Raw genomic sequence first — 14,525 nt, forward strand, 5'->3', positions numbered from 1 at the left:
AAAAAGAGGAGATCCCTAAAATCATCAGTAATCAGAGAAATGCAAATTAAAACAACAGTGCTATATCACTTTATACCTATTAGACTAGCAGAAATTAGAAAACTGGACAATGTCCAACATTGGCAGAGTCATTGATATACAGGGTCCCTCACGTGCTGCAGGTGACAGGGTAGACTGGTACAGTTTCTCCAGAGAACAACCTGGCACTACTTAGACTAGTTCCATGTATACCCAGTGACCCAGCAACCTAGCAATTCCACCCTGGGTTTATATCCCCTCAAATTCTCACAGGGATCCAGTGGGGCACACATAATTACTGTAATGATGCTAATAATTGTAACCTTGTTTATAATAGTGGGGCATTGGAGGCAACATGAGTGTCCTACACATAGAGACGGATAGGTAAAACACAGTGGTTGCACATTAGGGAGTATTACCCAGTGGTTAGAGAGCACACGGCAACACAGGTGCTTAGTGAAAAAACTAAAACAATGAGCCATGCAACACAGTTTACATAAACATCTACATAATTTACCCAAATGCACAATCGATGGACCTTGTTTAGATCCACATTAGAAGAAATCAATTGCAAAAAGACATTTGCAACAATCTAGGGGAAATTTTAATATAAAGATTAGATAATATTAGCATAGTCCTGATGTTCTAATTAGAGGTAGATAGTAAAGTCCTTATAGGCGAAATAACATCATGTCTGGGATTTGCTTTTTTTTTTCTTTTTATTAACATATAATGTATTCTTTGTTTCAGGGGTACAGGTCTGTGATTCATCAGTCTTACACAATTCACAGTGCTCACCATAGCACATACCCTCCCCAATGTCCATCACCCAGCCACCCCATCCCTCCCACCCCCCTCCACTCCAGCAACCCTCAGTTTGTTTCCTGAGATTAGGAGTCTCTTATGGTTTGTCTCCCTCTCTCATTTCGTCTTGTTTCATTTTTCCCTCCCTTCCCCTATGATCCTCTGCCTTGCTTCTCAAATTCCTCATATCAGTGAAATCATATGATAATTCTTTCTCTGATTGACTTATTTTGCTTAGCATAATAGCCTCTAGTTCCATCCACGTCATTGCAAATGGCAAGATTTCTCTCTTTTTTTTTGATGGCTGCATAATATTCCATTGTGTGTGTGTGTACCACATCTTCTTTATCCATTCATCTGTTGATGGACATCTAGGCTCTTTCCATAGTTTGGCTATTGTGGACATTGTTGCTATAAACATTGGGGTGCACGTGCCCCTTCGGATCACTACATTTGTATTTTTGGGGTAAATACCCAGTAGTGCAATTGCTGGGTCTTAGGGTAGCTCTATTTTCAACTTTTTGAGAAACCTCCATACTGTTTTCCAGAGTGGCTGCACCAGCATGTTTTCCCACCAAGAGTGTAGGAGGGTTCCCCTTTCTCTGCATGGGATTTGCTTTTAAAAACTCCAGTCCAAAAAAAAAAGTACAGGGATGCCTGGGTGGCTCAGTTGGTTAAGCATCTGCCTTTGGCTCAGGTCATGATCTCAAGGTCCTGGGATGGAGTCCCGCATCGGGCTCCTTGCTCAGTAGGGAGTCTGCTTCTCCCTCTGCCTGCTGCTCCCCCTGTTTGTGTTCTCTCTCTCTCTGACAAATAAATAAATTAAAAAAAAAAAAGTACAGGGGATAGATAAAGTCAGCAGAATGTTGATAACTGTCAAAGCTGGGTCAAGAAACGGTCCAAAAGAGTTCATCATAATATCCTCTATTTGTGCCTTTTTGAAAATGTCCACAATAAAACATTTTTTAAAATGGATAAAGCAAATGCTCACTGAAAAGACATGTCTGGCAAGAACACAAACAAAATAATACACACTAAACTCATTAGAATGGCTGCCTACGAGGGAAGGGGAAGTGAGATAAAAGGGAATAAAGAGTAGGGCAATAGAAGGAGGGAAGGAGATGGAACGGTGCAGTCATGAGAAGGAACAGTATAAAAACGGGAGAAAAGGATGGTGAATGAAATGAAAACCTTAGAAGGGTGAAAACTTAAAAGAACATTAGTTTTGGTGACCTCAGAAAATATGGGGAATTGGGAGAGGTGGACAGAACCCAAAACACAGTGTACGAAGGTGGGCAATAGCAGGTTCAGACTCTCCATTTGCAAAGCAGTCTGGCCTGGAACACAGGGAAGGGACCCAAGATAGAAAACATTAATAGTGAAGATGAGTGGGAGCTATTTCAGAAATGGGTGAGGAGGTCCCCATACATGCTTAAAAAATCTGAGTGTGGAGAGAAACAGGGAATGACCAAGAGGAGGAGGGAAGGGGAGAGGTAGATAGAATTAGCTGGGAGAAATCATGAGTTGTATTAAAATTGGAAGGACAGTGCCTCTTCTGAAATAGCCGGCTGGGAAACAAAAAGAATTCGGTGAAAGAAACATATCAAAGTAGCTGGGGAGGAGGAGAGAAGCCTGGGGAATTTGTGCCTGATGGTATCAGAAAAGCTTCTATGGAGCCACCACAATGAAGAATGGTGACAACCACCCTGGCATGCTCCACTCAGAGATAAGCTGGATCCATCAATCTCCACAAACGTCTATTCTTTGTTCAAGAGTGACAGTGAGTAATCCTAATAGCTTCTCTTTTACCACCAGGAGGCGCCCTTGCAACACAGCTGAATTTTGAATGCTAGAAAAGTGCCCGGAGTCCCAGCTGCCTAGACCTCCAGCAGCTTGGTGTGGACTTGGAGACCCTTTCTCACCCCTGTCCCTCCGCCCCGCCCCAAACAAGGAACTTCTCTGGGCCTCTGCACCAAGTATTCCTTTGGTGTATTCACCACGGACCAGGAACTGTGAAGGACACACTATTAGAGCCAATACTGTAATTAGAGAAAAACAGCCCACATATACGCATGAGCAAACAAAATGTGACCGATAAATGTAGGCTGGATACAATGCCTCTTAGAGCTATCCCAGCTCTGCCATCTTTGGTGCTGTTTCCTCGCCAGCGAATAAGATGCTTGCAATGAAAAATATTAAGTTATATTTAAAGCTCTACAAAAATTGACTACGTTTGCTTAAAATGTGGCCCTTCCGTGTCTCCAACATGTTGACCCAAGCTACCAAAGTGGCTGACCAGCCCGCTAAGAAAGCCCCCGTTTAGAGGACCCAGTGAGGTAACCCTTTGTCATCAGCTACCTACCCCCACCCCCGCCCCAACTGGCCCAATAGCACGACCCATTGTGATGGTTAGCGACTCCCCGGACTTCTGATTACACCCAGGTAGTGGTTGCGTCCGGAGCCCTTCTGACGCTTGAGCGCCGACCCCCCGCTTCCAGGGTGCTGATTGGCTAGCCGGGGCTGGGGGCGGGCTGACCTTCGCTCCGCAGCGTCGTCACCAGCTGGCCCCGCCCCCGTGTCGGGGCGACTGGGAGCCCAGCCTGGGGCAGCCATTTGTATGCCGCCGCGGGATTGGTCGCCCGGCTCCCGCGAGGGGGAGGGGAAGGAGGCAGCGCGCACTCGCGCGTGCGTGAGCTGGCGCGCGAGAAAGGGCCCGGTCGCGCCGAGGCTCGAGCGGCCGTCGCCATTTTGTAGGGTTCTCTCTGACGCGGGAGCCGCCGCCACCGCCGCCGCCACCCGGAGGTGCGAGGGGGTTTTCTGGGTGTGTGGGGAGCCCGAGGGTGGGCCGGGCTGGGCCTCTGGCGGACGGGACCAGCCCACGGCTTGGGTTTCTCTTGCTGCGGGAAGTCCGGGGAAGACAACGGGAGGAGGCGGGGCCGGGTCTCCGGAGGGGGCGGGGCAGGGGTCGGGTCGAGTCTTTGTTGGGGCGAAAGAGCTGAAGGTTAGGTCGCTGGGGGGGTCCCGGATTGGGGCCAAGGAAGCCTCTTTATTCTTCGAGTATCTTTGAAGGTAATACTGCACGGAGGAGAGGTACACCGATTTCCCTCCAAAACCTCGTTACTAGGGACACTCGAGATATATGCCTCTTGCCCCCTTCTTGAGCTCTTCTCTTTCCTGCCCCCCCCCAAAAAGAGTATTTTAAGACATAAAACAGCCAACCCTGTTACTTAACGCGCCTCATTTCACGGAGGTGATAGACGGTGCAGTGCATGCTGACCCCGACCTCCTGTTGGGGTGTCACACGCATCTCACATTCTTATGTACAAACCTTTCCTCTCTATTAAGAAAATAATAAACGTTTATGTGAGGGTCTTGAATCTTGAAGGTGCCAAGAACTTCTTTGGAGGATTAAACCAAATGCAATGCACTGAAATTTCCCACTCCACCCCTAACTTTTGGAAATCTTATTTCTTCCCTCCCAGGCTCTTGTCAGGATGGTGAAGCTGTTCATTGGAAACCTGCCCCGGGAGGCCACAGAGCAGGAGATCCGCTCACTCTTCGAGCAGTATGGGAAGGTGCTGGAATGTGACATCATTAAGAACTACGGCTTTGTGCACATAGAGGACAAGACGGCGGCCGAGGATGCCATACGCAACCTGCACCACTACAAGCTGCACGGGGTGAACATCAACGTGGAAGCCAGCAAGAATAAGAGCAAAGCCTCCACCAAGTTACATGTGGGCAACATCAGCCCCACTTGTACCAACCAGGAGCTTCGGGCCAAGTTTGAGGAGTATGGCCCAGTCATCGAATGTGACATCGTGAAAGATTATGCCTTCGTACACATGGAGCGGGCAGAGGATGCAGTGGAGGCCATCAGGGGCCTTGACAACACAGAGTTTCAAGGTGAACTGCTCTGGGGTCTGGGTGGCAGAACTGAGTAGTGGAGTCTAGGTCAAGACAGAGACAAGAACACAGGACCAGGCGGCTGGCAGGGTGATGTCTTCCATTCTATTTTAGCTGGATATAATAGAAAGATTGCACATTTACTACTCTTAAGTACAGTTTACTCTTGGAGAAGCAAACATGCCCTTTTCAGATTTATTTGCCAAGATGGTCCTCAACAACTGTGTAGAGTCACAGACTGGGTTACTTTATCACGCAGTCTTCATTTGAGTGCTGTTGGAAGTTAATCTGCCTTGGCAAATGAGTACCTCATGGGAGGAGGGAGGAGAAAAGTCTGTGGATTACCTGCTTTTTTTTTTTTTTCTTAAAGATTTTATTTATTTATTCATAAGAGAGAGAGGCAGAGGGAGAAGCAGGCTCCTCGCCGAGCAGGGAGCCTGACGCGGGACATGATCCCAGGATCCTGGGATCGTGACCCAAGCCGAAGGCAGTCGCTTAAACCATCTGAGCCACCCAGGCGCCCCCTGCTTCTTTGTTATGATCAGAAAGCCTTATATTTGAGTTTAAATGCTTAGGGTTTATACTCTTTATGGCCTGGGGTGATAGGTTGTTGTGGGAAAGAGGAGCAGAGACATCTAGAGGGATCCTTATATTATAATTCTGGATGGTGAAGCTGGATTTGGGGATGTATCTTTTGAGTGCATTCAAATGTGTTCAGTCTGTCAACTATACAAGCAGGGCCCAAACCCATGCCACCGGACTATTCCCTTCCACTGACGATTATTTAACCCTAATAGGAAAAAAAGAAAATTTTTAAAAATAGTAGGTTGAATGAAACGTTGGTCCTGTTCTGAAAGGTTCCAAGAAGGGTGTCATGGAGCATATTGTATAATTTTACCAATTATAAAGATACTTAGGTTATCGTTAATACCCCAGGGTTGTCTGAAGACTGCCGCTGTGCTGTCTAATATGGTAGCCCCTAGGCACAGGTGGCTAGTAATTAAATTTTAAATTTCAGTTTTTCAGTTGTACTGTACACATTTGAAGCACTCAGAAGTCACATGAGGCTATTCGTGCCTGTATTAGTGTAAATAGAGAACATTTGCATCATTATAGAAAGTTCTGTTGGACAGCGCTGTTCGTTGACAGTGTCATCTTGAGCCACACATTTACAGCCACTTCTCAGGTTCATAAGTTAACACCATTTTTTCTGAGTGCCACTAAAAGGTTTGTTGAAAAGGACTTAAGTGTCTTCTGCTAAACCTAGAAAACAGTGAGAAAAGAAATGGCAGAAGAGGAAAAGTTGACCAGAAAAGGGTAAGAAAGTTTGCAAATAGTGTAGATTGCAAATACTGCGTCAGATCTCTCTGGCTCAGCCAGTGGTGTCCTGGCCTTTAGCTCCTCTCTAAAGCATAGGGCAAAAGTCATAGATAACTTGCTACCATTAACGAGTTGTGTGACTTTGGACAAGTGTTTTTAATCTCTCTGTGCTTCATTTTCCCTACTTATAAAATAGAATTAATGATTCCTGCAATACCTCCCTCACATGATGGTAGTGAGGCTAGAATGAGGTAATAGATGTGAAAGTGTATTGACAGTAAACACTATATGATGAAAGGTGAGTGGTGTTTGCAATGAGTGTGTTTCCATTATGGTTAGAAGCTTATTTAAAATGTGATAGTTCACTTTCCTCACTTACCTATCTTATTTATATTTGTTTTTCTTTTATTAATTTGGAAAGCTGTTGCACTTCAGACAGCTTTAAGAATATTCTTAATTATTTTTCACTTGATGGAGATGGGATCATGAATGGACAGTGTGGGGGGAAAATAGGGGTTCTCTCTTGACAGGTAACAAAATTATGCAATTTAAGTCGGGTCCAAACTCTGCAAAGATGTCCTAGTAATGTAATACTGCATGTCCTTATTTTTTTAATATACAATTGAATAAAAGGATAAGGGCAAAAGTATGCATACAGAAGTCAATTAGTTGGGAGGGAGTTGGCTTGGGAAGAGTGTGTGTTTTAATAAAGCAGGTTTACTCTAGGAAGTGAATGTTTGAAAAACATCATTGGAAAAGAAGAATCCTTTATTTGGCTTTGATGTTCTTAGCCTTCCGCTCTGGAGAAAGCACTCTACTCTGAGTTATACATATAGACATTTTTTATAACCAGCTGTTTTTTTTTTTTTTTTAATTTAAAAAAAAGGATTTTATTTATTTATTTATTTGACAGGGAGAGCACAAGCAGGGGGAGTGGCAGGCAGAGGCAGAGGGAGAAGCAGGCTCCTTAATGCGGGACTCGACCCCAGGACCCCGGGATCATGACCTGAGCCGATGGCAGACACTTAACCAACTGAGCCACACAGGCGCCCCACCAGCTCTGTTTTTTTCCAGATGACCAGAGAAAGTTTAGCACGGGATAATACGTTGCAGTTTTACAGAAAATATAATCCATATACCAGATTGTCACATTTGTCTATAAAGCCTTTTTAGTCAGCTCCTAATGAAGGTGGCCTCTTAAGAGTGCCACTTTGAGGGCACCAGGGTGGCTCAGTCGGTTAAGCGGCTGCCTTTAGCTCAGGTCATGATCCCAGAGTCCTGGGATCGAGCCCCGCATCGGGCTCCCTGCTCAGCGGGAAGTCTGCTTCTCCCTCTCCCTCTGCCTGCCACTGCCTGCTTGTGCGTTCTCTGTGTCAAATAAATAAATAAAGTCTTAAAAAAAAAAAAAGTGCCACCTTGAATATCTTTTGAACCTTTATCAACAGTTGCTATTTAGGCTTCTGCATTTATGACTTATAAAAGGAAGCAGCAGAACCTGAGCTAACCTGGGTCTTTCAAGACGTGTTTCCTCTCCACAAGCAGCAGTGAACTGAACCACTCTTGAGTTGGCAGTTTGCATTGGAAGACAGTAAATAAAAAAGCTGTTCCCAAGTAACAGTTCAAGCAACTGAATTGGGAATGATGCATAAGAGGTTAGGTGTCTTGCTTATCCCCAAATGTAAACAAGCACTAAACTGGAGTGCTATTTACACCCCCAGCCTTCTCTGGCTCCTGGCACATGATAGCTGCTCAGCACTTAGGACCCCAGGTTGCCCATCTCTCAGCATTTTAATAATCTTTTCTGTTCCAGCTTTCAAAAGAAAACACTTCTATTAGGCTGGCTTTCTGGGAAATGTTGGCAGCATATTTCACTAACTTTTGGAGTTCTCAGAAAATCTTTAAACTTTTGGCCTCTCCAAGTGTAGCAGAGTGGCAGAATTTAATCTTTCAGTTTTCTTTGCCCTGCTTCCTTAAGGTAATAAATAGAAGCATAGATTTTTTAACTGTAAGAACTAAATTAAAAACCTAGTTACAGGGGCGCCTGGGTGACTCAGTTGTTAAGCGTCTGCTTTCGGCACAGGTCATGATCCCAGGGTCCTGGGATTGAGTCCTGCATCGGGCTCCCTGCTCCGCGGGGAGCCTGCTTCTCCCTCTTCCACTCGCCCTGCTTGTGTTCCCTTTCTCACTGTCTCTCTCTCTCTCTCTGTCAAATAAAATTTAAAAAAAAAAAAACAACCTAGTTACAACCTTTGGAAAGATTGGGGGAAAAAACAAACAACTATCGCTTCTATTACAGATTTTTTTAGTTCTAGTTAAAAAAAATTTTTTTACCTGAATGCTTTTTACAGCTGCTACAGAGGTAGATTATAAACACAGATGTTTATAAACTTAGGAGTTCTGTCAATACAGGAATGAAGATTGGATGTAGTAACAAATACCAAGGAAAAATCACTGGGTTTTGTTTCTCAAAAAAAAAAAAAATCCAGTAACAGGGCCAGAATCTATAAAAGTAAAAAGCAAATTAAATTGAAATTTAAAAAAAAATTTTTTTTAAGATTTTATTTATTTATTTGACAGAGAGAGAGCACAAGTAGGCAGAGCAGCAGGGAGAGGGAGAAGCAGGCTCCCCAACCAGCAGGGAGCCCAACATGGGGCTCGAACCCAGGACCCTGGGATCATGACCTGAGCCAAAGGCAGCCGCTTAACGACTGAGCCACCCAGGCGCCCCTTGAATTTTTTTTTTTTAATGTACTTCTAGGTCTCTGAATTGGCGGCTTTTTAGATTGGCATGGTTACTCCGACTTCAGAATGGAAACAGCTTGTGTCTATCACACAGGTTAATGTCACCATGCATGTTTGAAAACCAAGTAACTTTTAGTCTTCCAGTCTAAATCATAGGGAACTTTACATTTGGGATATAAATTGGGGCAAAAAAATCTGTGTTTCTATTCTAAGCATAGTTAGCATGTGGCCCTAAGAATTAGAATGGGAGTATTTAAATCTCTGAAAACAATGGGTAGCTAAATGCTCCATTCAGAGAATTACTGCCATTTGGTATCTGCTGGCTATCAATGGTGATGGTGGATGCTGCGTCTCTGCTAGCAGCTAGAAGTAAAAACCTGAGCACTTTTGTTTCTGCTAAAGAAGGGGTTTTAAGTTGGAGGTGGCAACTACTTGAAACTGGGGTGGTAGGAATCTTAGACATTGGGCAGAACTGCGTGTGACTAAAGTGACATTACTGCACTAACCCGCTCCCCTCTCAGGGTCAGTGCATGGCGCTGTTCTGGCTGCCGTCCTGAGTCGGGCTGTTTCCAACAGGATGGTGGAGCACGAGGCCTCCTATCGCATAGCTGCATCCACAACAAGGTCTGTTAAAGAGAGAGCAACTTGCTGATGGCGGAGGGGGGATTTGTTCTGAGCAGCCCTTAAGAGTGATGTGAAGCCCCTGTTCTCTGCATCTGTAGTGGCTGCCTTTTGGCTGCAATTTGAGAAATACTGACTTGATCTCCAAAGTCTTAGGCAGTTTGGGACTAAATACTGCCAACAATATTCCTTTCCTCAAACTGCTCTTCAAGACCTTGGATGCTTTCATCAGCAAAGATTGTTTCTTCTCTTAGCTGTTCGTAGTGCTGGCCATTCCTGGAAGAATGGATGTTGCTTGTTTGTATGGGTGCCCAGAGGCTTTTAGGCAAATGCTGCATTTTTCTAACAAGTAGATAATCCCCTATGAAGAACTGTAAGCTACGTGGCAGGATGAAGTGCTGAATTACATGGGAACACACGGTCCCTAAGAAACCAGTACTGCTTCAGTATCTTTCTAATTCTTGCTGTTGAGAGACCTTGGTCAAGCTTTCTTTTCCGCAGTAGGCATGGATTCGCCCTTGCTGAAAAACATGGGGGTGGGGTTGAAATCTGAAGGGTCGCATAACTCCTAGAGGTACTGAGGTGAAGCAGATGATGAGCCCAGGTGTGGTTTGTGTATCCAACATAGCCTTCTGGTGACACCTGCAAAGATGTCTGGAGGAAACGAGATGGAGAGAAGATTGCCGTGGTTTTTAAGCTACAGTAAATGCTGAGGCCTTATATTGCCCTGAGTAAATCAGTGAGAGGTTGGTAAGAAGCTTTTCAAATCTGGCATAACTGAGGTTTTGTTGGCGATTTGATTTGGAAGAATTGGCAGGTCTTGAATCATTACAGTTATAATCAAGTCTTAGCAGTGGTAAATGGAAAATTTTTCAGTTTCTGTGTTGGGGGCCAGGGGAAAGGAAGGGAAAGTTGCGGACACAGAAGTAGGGAATCCGGCTACCTGATGTAAGTAGAAAGTATTGACTGGTCTCTGAGGACTCACATTTTCTAGCTCTCATCTGTATTAAAACTTCACTTCAACTTCTTTTGGAGGGGATTGCTGAGAAAGGGTTGTAGGAGCGTGTGTATGTATGTGTGTCCTACGCCAACTAGTTTACTTTCATTTGGGGGAGGATTAAAGAATGTCAGTGAGTTATAATAAAGTCTTCTTACATCTGTTTCCTCAAGGCAAACGAATGCACGTGCAGTTGTCCACCAGCCGGCTTCGGACTGCCCCTGGGATGGGAGACCAGAGTGGCTGCTATCGGTGTGGGAAAGAGGGGCACTGGTCCAAAGAGTGTCCCGTAGATCGTACAGGTCGTGTGGCGGACTTTACTGAGCAGTACAATGAACAGTATGGAGCGGTGCGCACGCCTTACACCATGGGCTACGGGGAATCCATGTATTACAACGATGCGTACGGAGCGCTCGACTACTACAAGCGGTACCGGGTCCGCTCTTACGAGGCGGTGGCGGCGGCGGCGGCGGCCTCTGCGTACAACTACGCGGAGCAGACCATGTCCCATCTGCCTCAAGTCCAGAGCACAGCTGTGACCAGTCACCTCAACTCCACTTCTGTTGATCCCTACGACAGACACCTGTTGCCGAACTCAGGTGCTGCTGCCACCTCGGCTGCTATGGCCGCTGCCGCTGCCAACACTTCCTCCTATTACGGAAGGGACAGGAGCCCCCTGCGTCGAGCTGCAGCTGTGCTCCCCACAGTTGGAGAGGGCTACGGTTATGGGCCAGAGAGTGAGCTGTCTCAGGCTTCAGCAGCTGCACGAAATTCTCTGTATGACATGGCCCGGTATGAGCGGGAGCAGTATGTGGACCGAGCGCGGTACTCAGCCTTTTAAAAACTGGAGGTGAGAGTGGGGCCGGTGTGGTTAAGAGAATATAGTTTCCTTGAAAGGGATCTGTGCTGCATAGAGGAGGCTAAAGCCACCTGTTTGTTTGCTGTCAGGACAGTATCCAAGAGAGAGAAATTTATGTATTAGTCTTAAATATTTCTCTAGCTTAGGCCAGAGGTTCATTTGGCCTGTTGAGGTTTTTTAGTATATGACTCCAGCCAACTTGTTCCTTCAGAGAGAACAACAACAAACTCAGTGAGAATATTATTTAATCAAGTGTAAGCAATCTGGGTTACAGAAACATAGTTAAAAGAACATTTGTTGAGTGCCCTTTCTGTACGTTATGTCATTTAATCTACACAAAAAGCCTTTAAGATATTTTCTCTTATACAGAGAAGGGAACGAAGGCTCAGAGAGATTAAGTACTTTGCCTGAAGTCATCTGATAATTGAGAGGTAGTCAGAATTCACACTCAACCATGTGGACTCCAAAACCCCATTCTCTTCCCACTAGAAAAGTCATTGTGGTGTAAGCGGAAGAGTACAGGTTCAGGAGTTAGTAATGAATATCACAGTGAGAATTTTAACTACAACTTTAGACTTCTCACTTGCTAGTAGTACTCCTCCTTAGGTCATTAGTTTTTATCAGAGGAAACTCTTCTAATATCCTAATCCTAAATCTGTAAGCCAGATAAAGTCCTATAAGCTTTAGATGTTTAGTTCTAAGGCCCTTGAAAGCAGTGTTTTGGTGCCACTTCCCATGGAGTCCTTTCCTTATTAATAATCCAGAGCACTTTATCCTGCATGAGCACTTGAAGCCATATTTCTGCATGGCCTGTTACTATCATTTAGAGCCCCAGCACTTCTCATTTTTTCCAGCAATTTTTGTTTTGGTTTTTGTTCAAGAGGAACACGTAAGGGACTAGATAAGTGTGTATAAAATCCCACTGGTGGTGACCCCAGAAATTTAATTTTTCCTACTTCAGAAAATGTATACCAAAGATGTTGGAATGGCAAGAATAATTAGTAGGATTATCTAGATAAATTTCATCTGAGTGGAAATGGCATCATGACAACTTTCTATTCTCATGGTTTTTCCTTGTACCTTGAAATTGAGCATCACTTGAATAGGAGGCCTACTCAAGTTAAACAGGAGTTTCCACGTTTCCTAACTTATCCCTTTGGTATATATGTGTAGAAGAAGAAAAAGCAATAGGAATTTGTCCTTTTATGTAGTGGGAAGCAAATAATGGTTTGAACCTGTGATAAATTGTATCTTAAATGACCATGACAAGACTGGGATCTCCTGAGACCATTGTGTAGCAGAGTCTTCATGTGCGTAAAGTACATGCGCTTACAGCTTGTGTAGTTTGCCTTAATTTTTACTTTTAATGCAGCTGGATCTGCCACGAAGTGGGATATTTCTCTAAAGGTGGTATCATCTACCAGATAACTTGTTTTCCTCGAATGTGTTTTATAGTTAAATTAGTATATTGTAGTCTTTAAAAGAAGGGTATAGCTAAGGTATTTTAAAGTGAATTTTGACTGCAAGCAGTGGTTGTTCAACTAACCTCTTTTTAGTGATGACTTTTAAAGAAACTTACCTTCCAGGTGTGAACCTCAAATGGACTGAATAACCCTGAGTTGGTTGCAGTCCCAGGAGCCTGATGTTAATGAGGCTGCCAGGATGAAATACTCCAGAACTGTTGGGGATCTGAATTTGGGTCTCACCCTAGCAGAACTGATTCAAGAACGTCACAACTTTTGAAGTCGGTTGGTACAGATCAAGACCAAGATTTGGCCCTTTGTCTGTAATAAGTAGAGGAACTTGGTGTGAGTTAACTTTTTTCCCCCAGCCATTGGTGTCTGGAGTTCCCATCATCAATGGAAGAATTAGAGAATTTTAGGATTTCTTCTTTTGATTTGGTAAGGGTGATTTCACCAAGTAGGGGAACTACTGGAGTTATGGCTCTAAATCTGTGACAATATGACATATAGGTATGTCGGAGGGTGAATGAACTGTTCCTTGATACCCTTTGTGATTGTCATTTCTGAAAACTTGTTTACTATGAAAGAATAAAATGAAACAAATGTAGAGTAGTACAATTGGCCATATTTTAGATCTTGACATCATCTATTTTTTCTGGACATAAAAACTAAATTATGGTTTTTGATAGTATCTGTGTATGCCCTTTGTTGCAGTGACAGTAGCCTTTTATCACCAACACAGCGGTCTTCCAGATAGATTGCTTCTTATTCTATATATAGCTATAAGTAGATTCCTTGGTAATTACACAGGATATAAGTTTGATCCAGTCTGACTTGGTTTTGTTTTGTTCTTTGTTCTTTTCCCCCTGGAATACAGGACGGGACCAGGGCCCTTGTACTCGGAGCCAAGCTGCTCTCCAGGCATTGTGTAAGCCTCTTGTGTTGTGCTCTCTTTCAGGTAGGATAATTGCGGACTGAACCCTCGGGCTGCGGTCATATATGAGAACTTGCTCCGCGCGGTCCCCTTTGCCGGGATGTTTCCATTGCTTCATGTTTCAGTAAACAAAGGAGTTTGTGACCAACTATGTTTTCTTTCTTAATTTAATTCTTCTAAGTTGACTTTTCTTTCCTCCTGATACTAGTCTCTGTAGCCTTTCACTCTATTCCTTACATTCTCAGCCTCTGAGCAGCCCTAGGTAAGGATTATGCTGGCATCCCCTTTTTCCTGTACAGGGGAACCCCTCTTATCTTGCTTTCCTTAGGAGTTGAACCCTTCTCCCTGTCTACCTGCAACATCTCCTTTCCCTTTAAAATGACCATGTAGTGGCAAGCAACCTTTTACTCTTCTCTGTTAGCTCTGGACTCTAACATTGAAGCTAATCTTTTGAAACTGCTAGGACCATTGGGGTTTTGGGGGTGGGGGTTGTTGTTTTGTTTGTTTGTTTTGTTTTTTTATGTCTGACCTGTGATCGTGGTACAGCATTAGCTGAAATTTAGCCTTGTTTTACTCCACTCCTCCCACTTTTTTTTTTTTTTAATATTTTGACAAATAAACGTTTCTAACACTTAAGTACCTTTTTGTGTTGTTATTTACCACCAGTATCTTCTGGTTCATTCTTAGTTGTGCTGAAACTCTAAAATTTGAATGAGTAGATGCCGGAAATTTAGATGTAGAAGGAAGGATTTAGTGAGGTCTAAGTAATAGGCCTCAACAATGGGTAGAGAAAAGTTATCCAGTATCTTGAGACATTGGTAAGTATGCTACTGCTCATGGGCAGGTTCCTTCTTTCTAAAT

General features: G+C 44.1%; 1 protein-coding gene across 3 annotated transcripts; it reads left to right on the plus strand.

The window, feature by feature from the left end:
• The first annotated feature begins 3,478 nt into the window (after positions 1 to 3,478).
• Positions 3,479 to 14,300, plus strand: LOC118554133 (RNA-binding protein 4B). Of its 3 annotated transcripts, XR_004926384.2 has the most exons (5): positions 3,479 to 3,624; positions 4,305 to 4,728; positions 10,582 to 11,258; positions 12,854 to 13,015; positions 13,608 to 14,300. XR_004926384.2 is itself a non-coding variant. In XM_036121498.2 (4 exons), exons 2-3 carry the CDS (start codon positions 4,317 to 4,319, stop codon positions 11,247 to 11,249), a joined length of 1,080 nt encoding a protein of 359 aa, XP_035977391.1. In that variant the 5' UTR covers positions 3,479 to 3,624; positions 4,305 to 4,316; the 3' UTR covers positions 11,250 to 11,258; positions 12,854 to 14,300. The 3 variants fall into 3 exon arrangements, 2 of the variants coding, with proteins under 2 accessions (XP_035977391.1, XP_035977390.1); XM_036121498.2 differs by having other exon boundaries at positions 12,854 to 14,300; XM_036121497.2 differs by lacking the exon at positions 12,854 to 13,015 and having other exon boundaries at positions 13,689 to 14,300.
• The last annotated feature ends 225 nt before the right edge of the window (positions 14,301 to 14,525 follow it).

Source organism: Halichoerus grypus, chromosome 11, assembly GCF_964656455.1.
Source record: "Halichoerus grypus chromosome 11, mHalGry1.hap1.1, whole genome shotgun sequence".
Taxonomy (NCBI): domain Eukaryota; kingdom Metazoa; phylum Chordata; class Mammalia; order Carnivora; family Phocidae; genus Halichoerus; species Halichoerus grypus.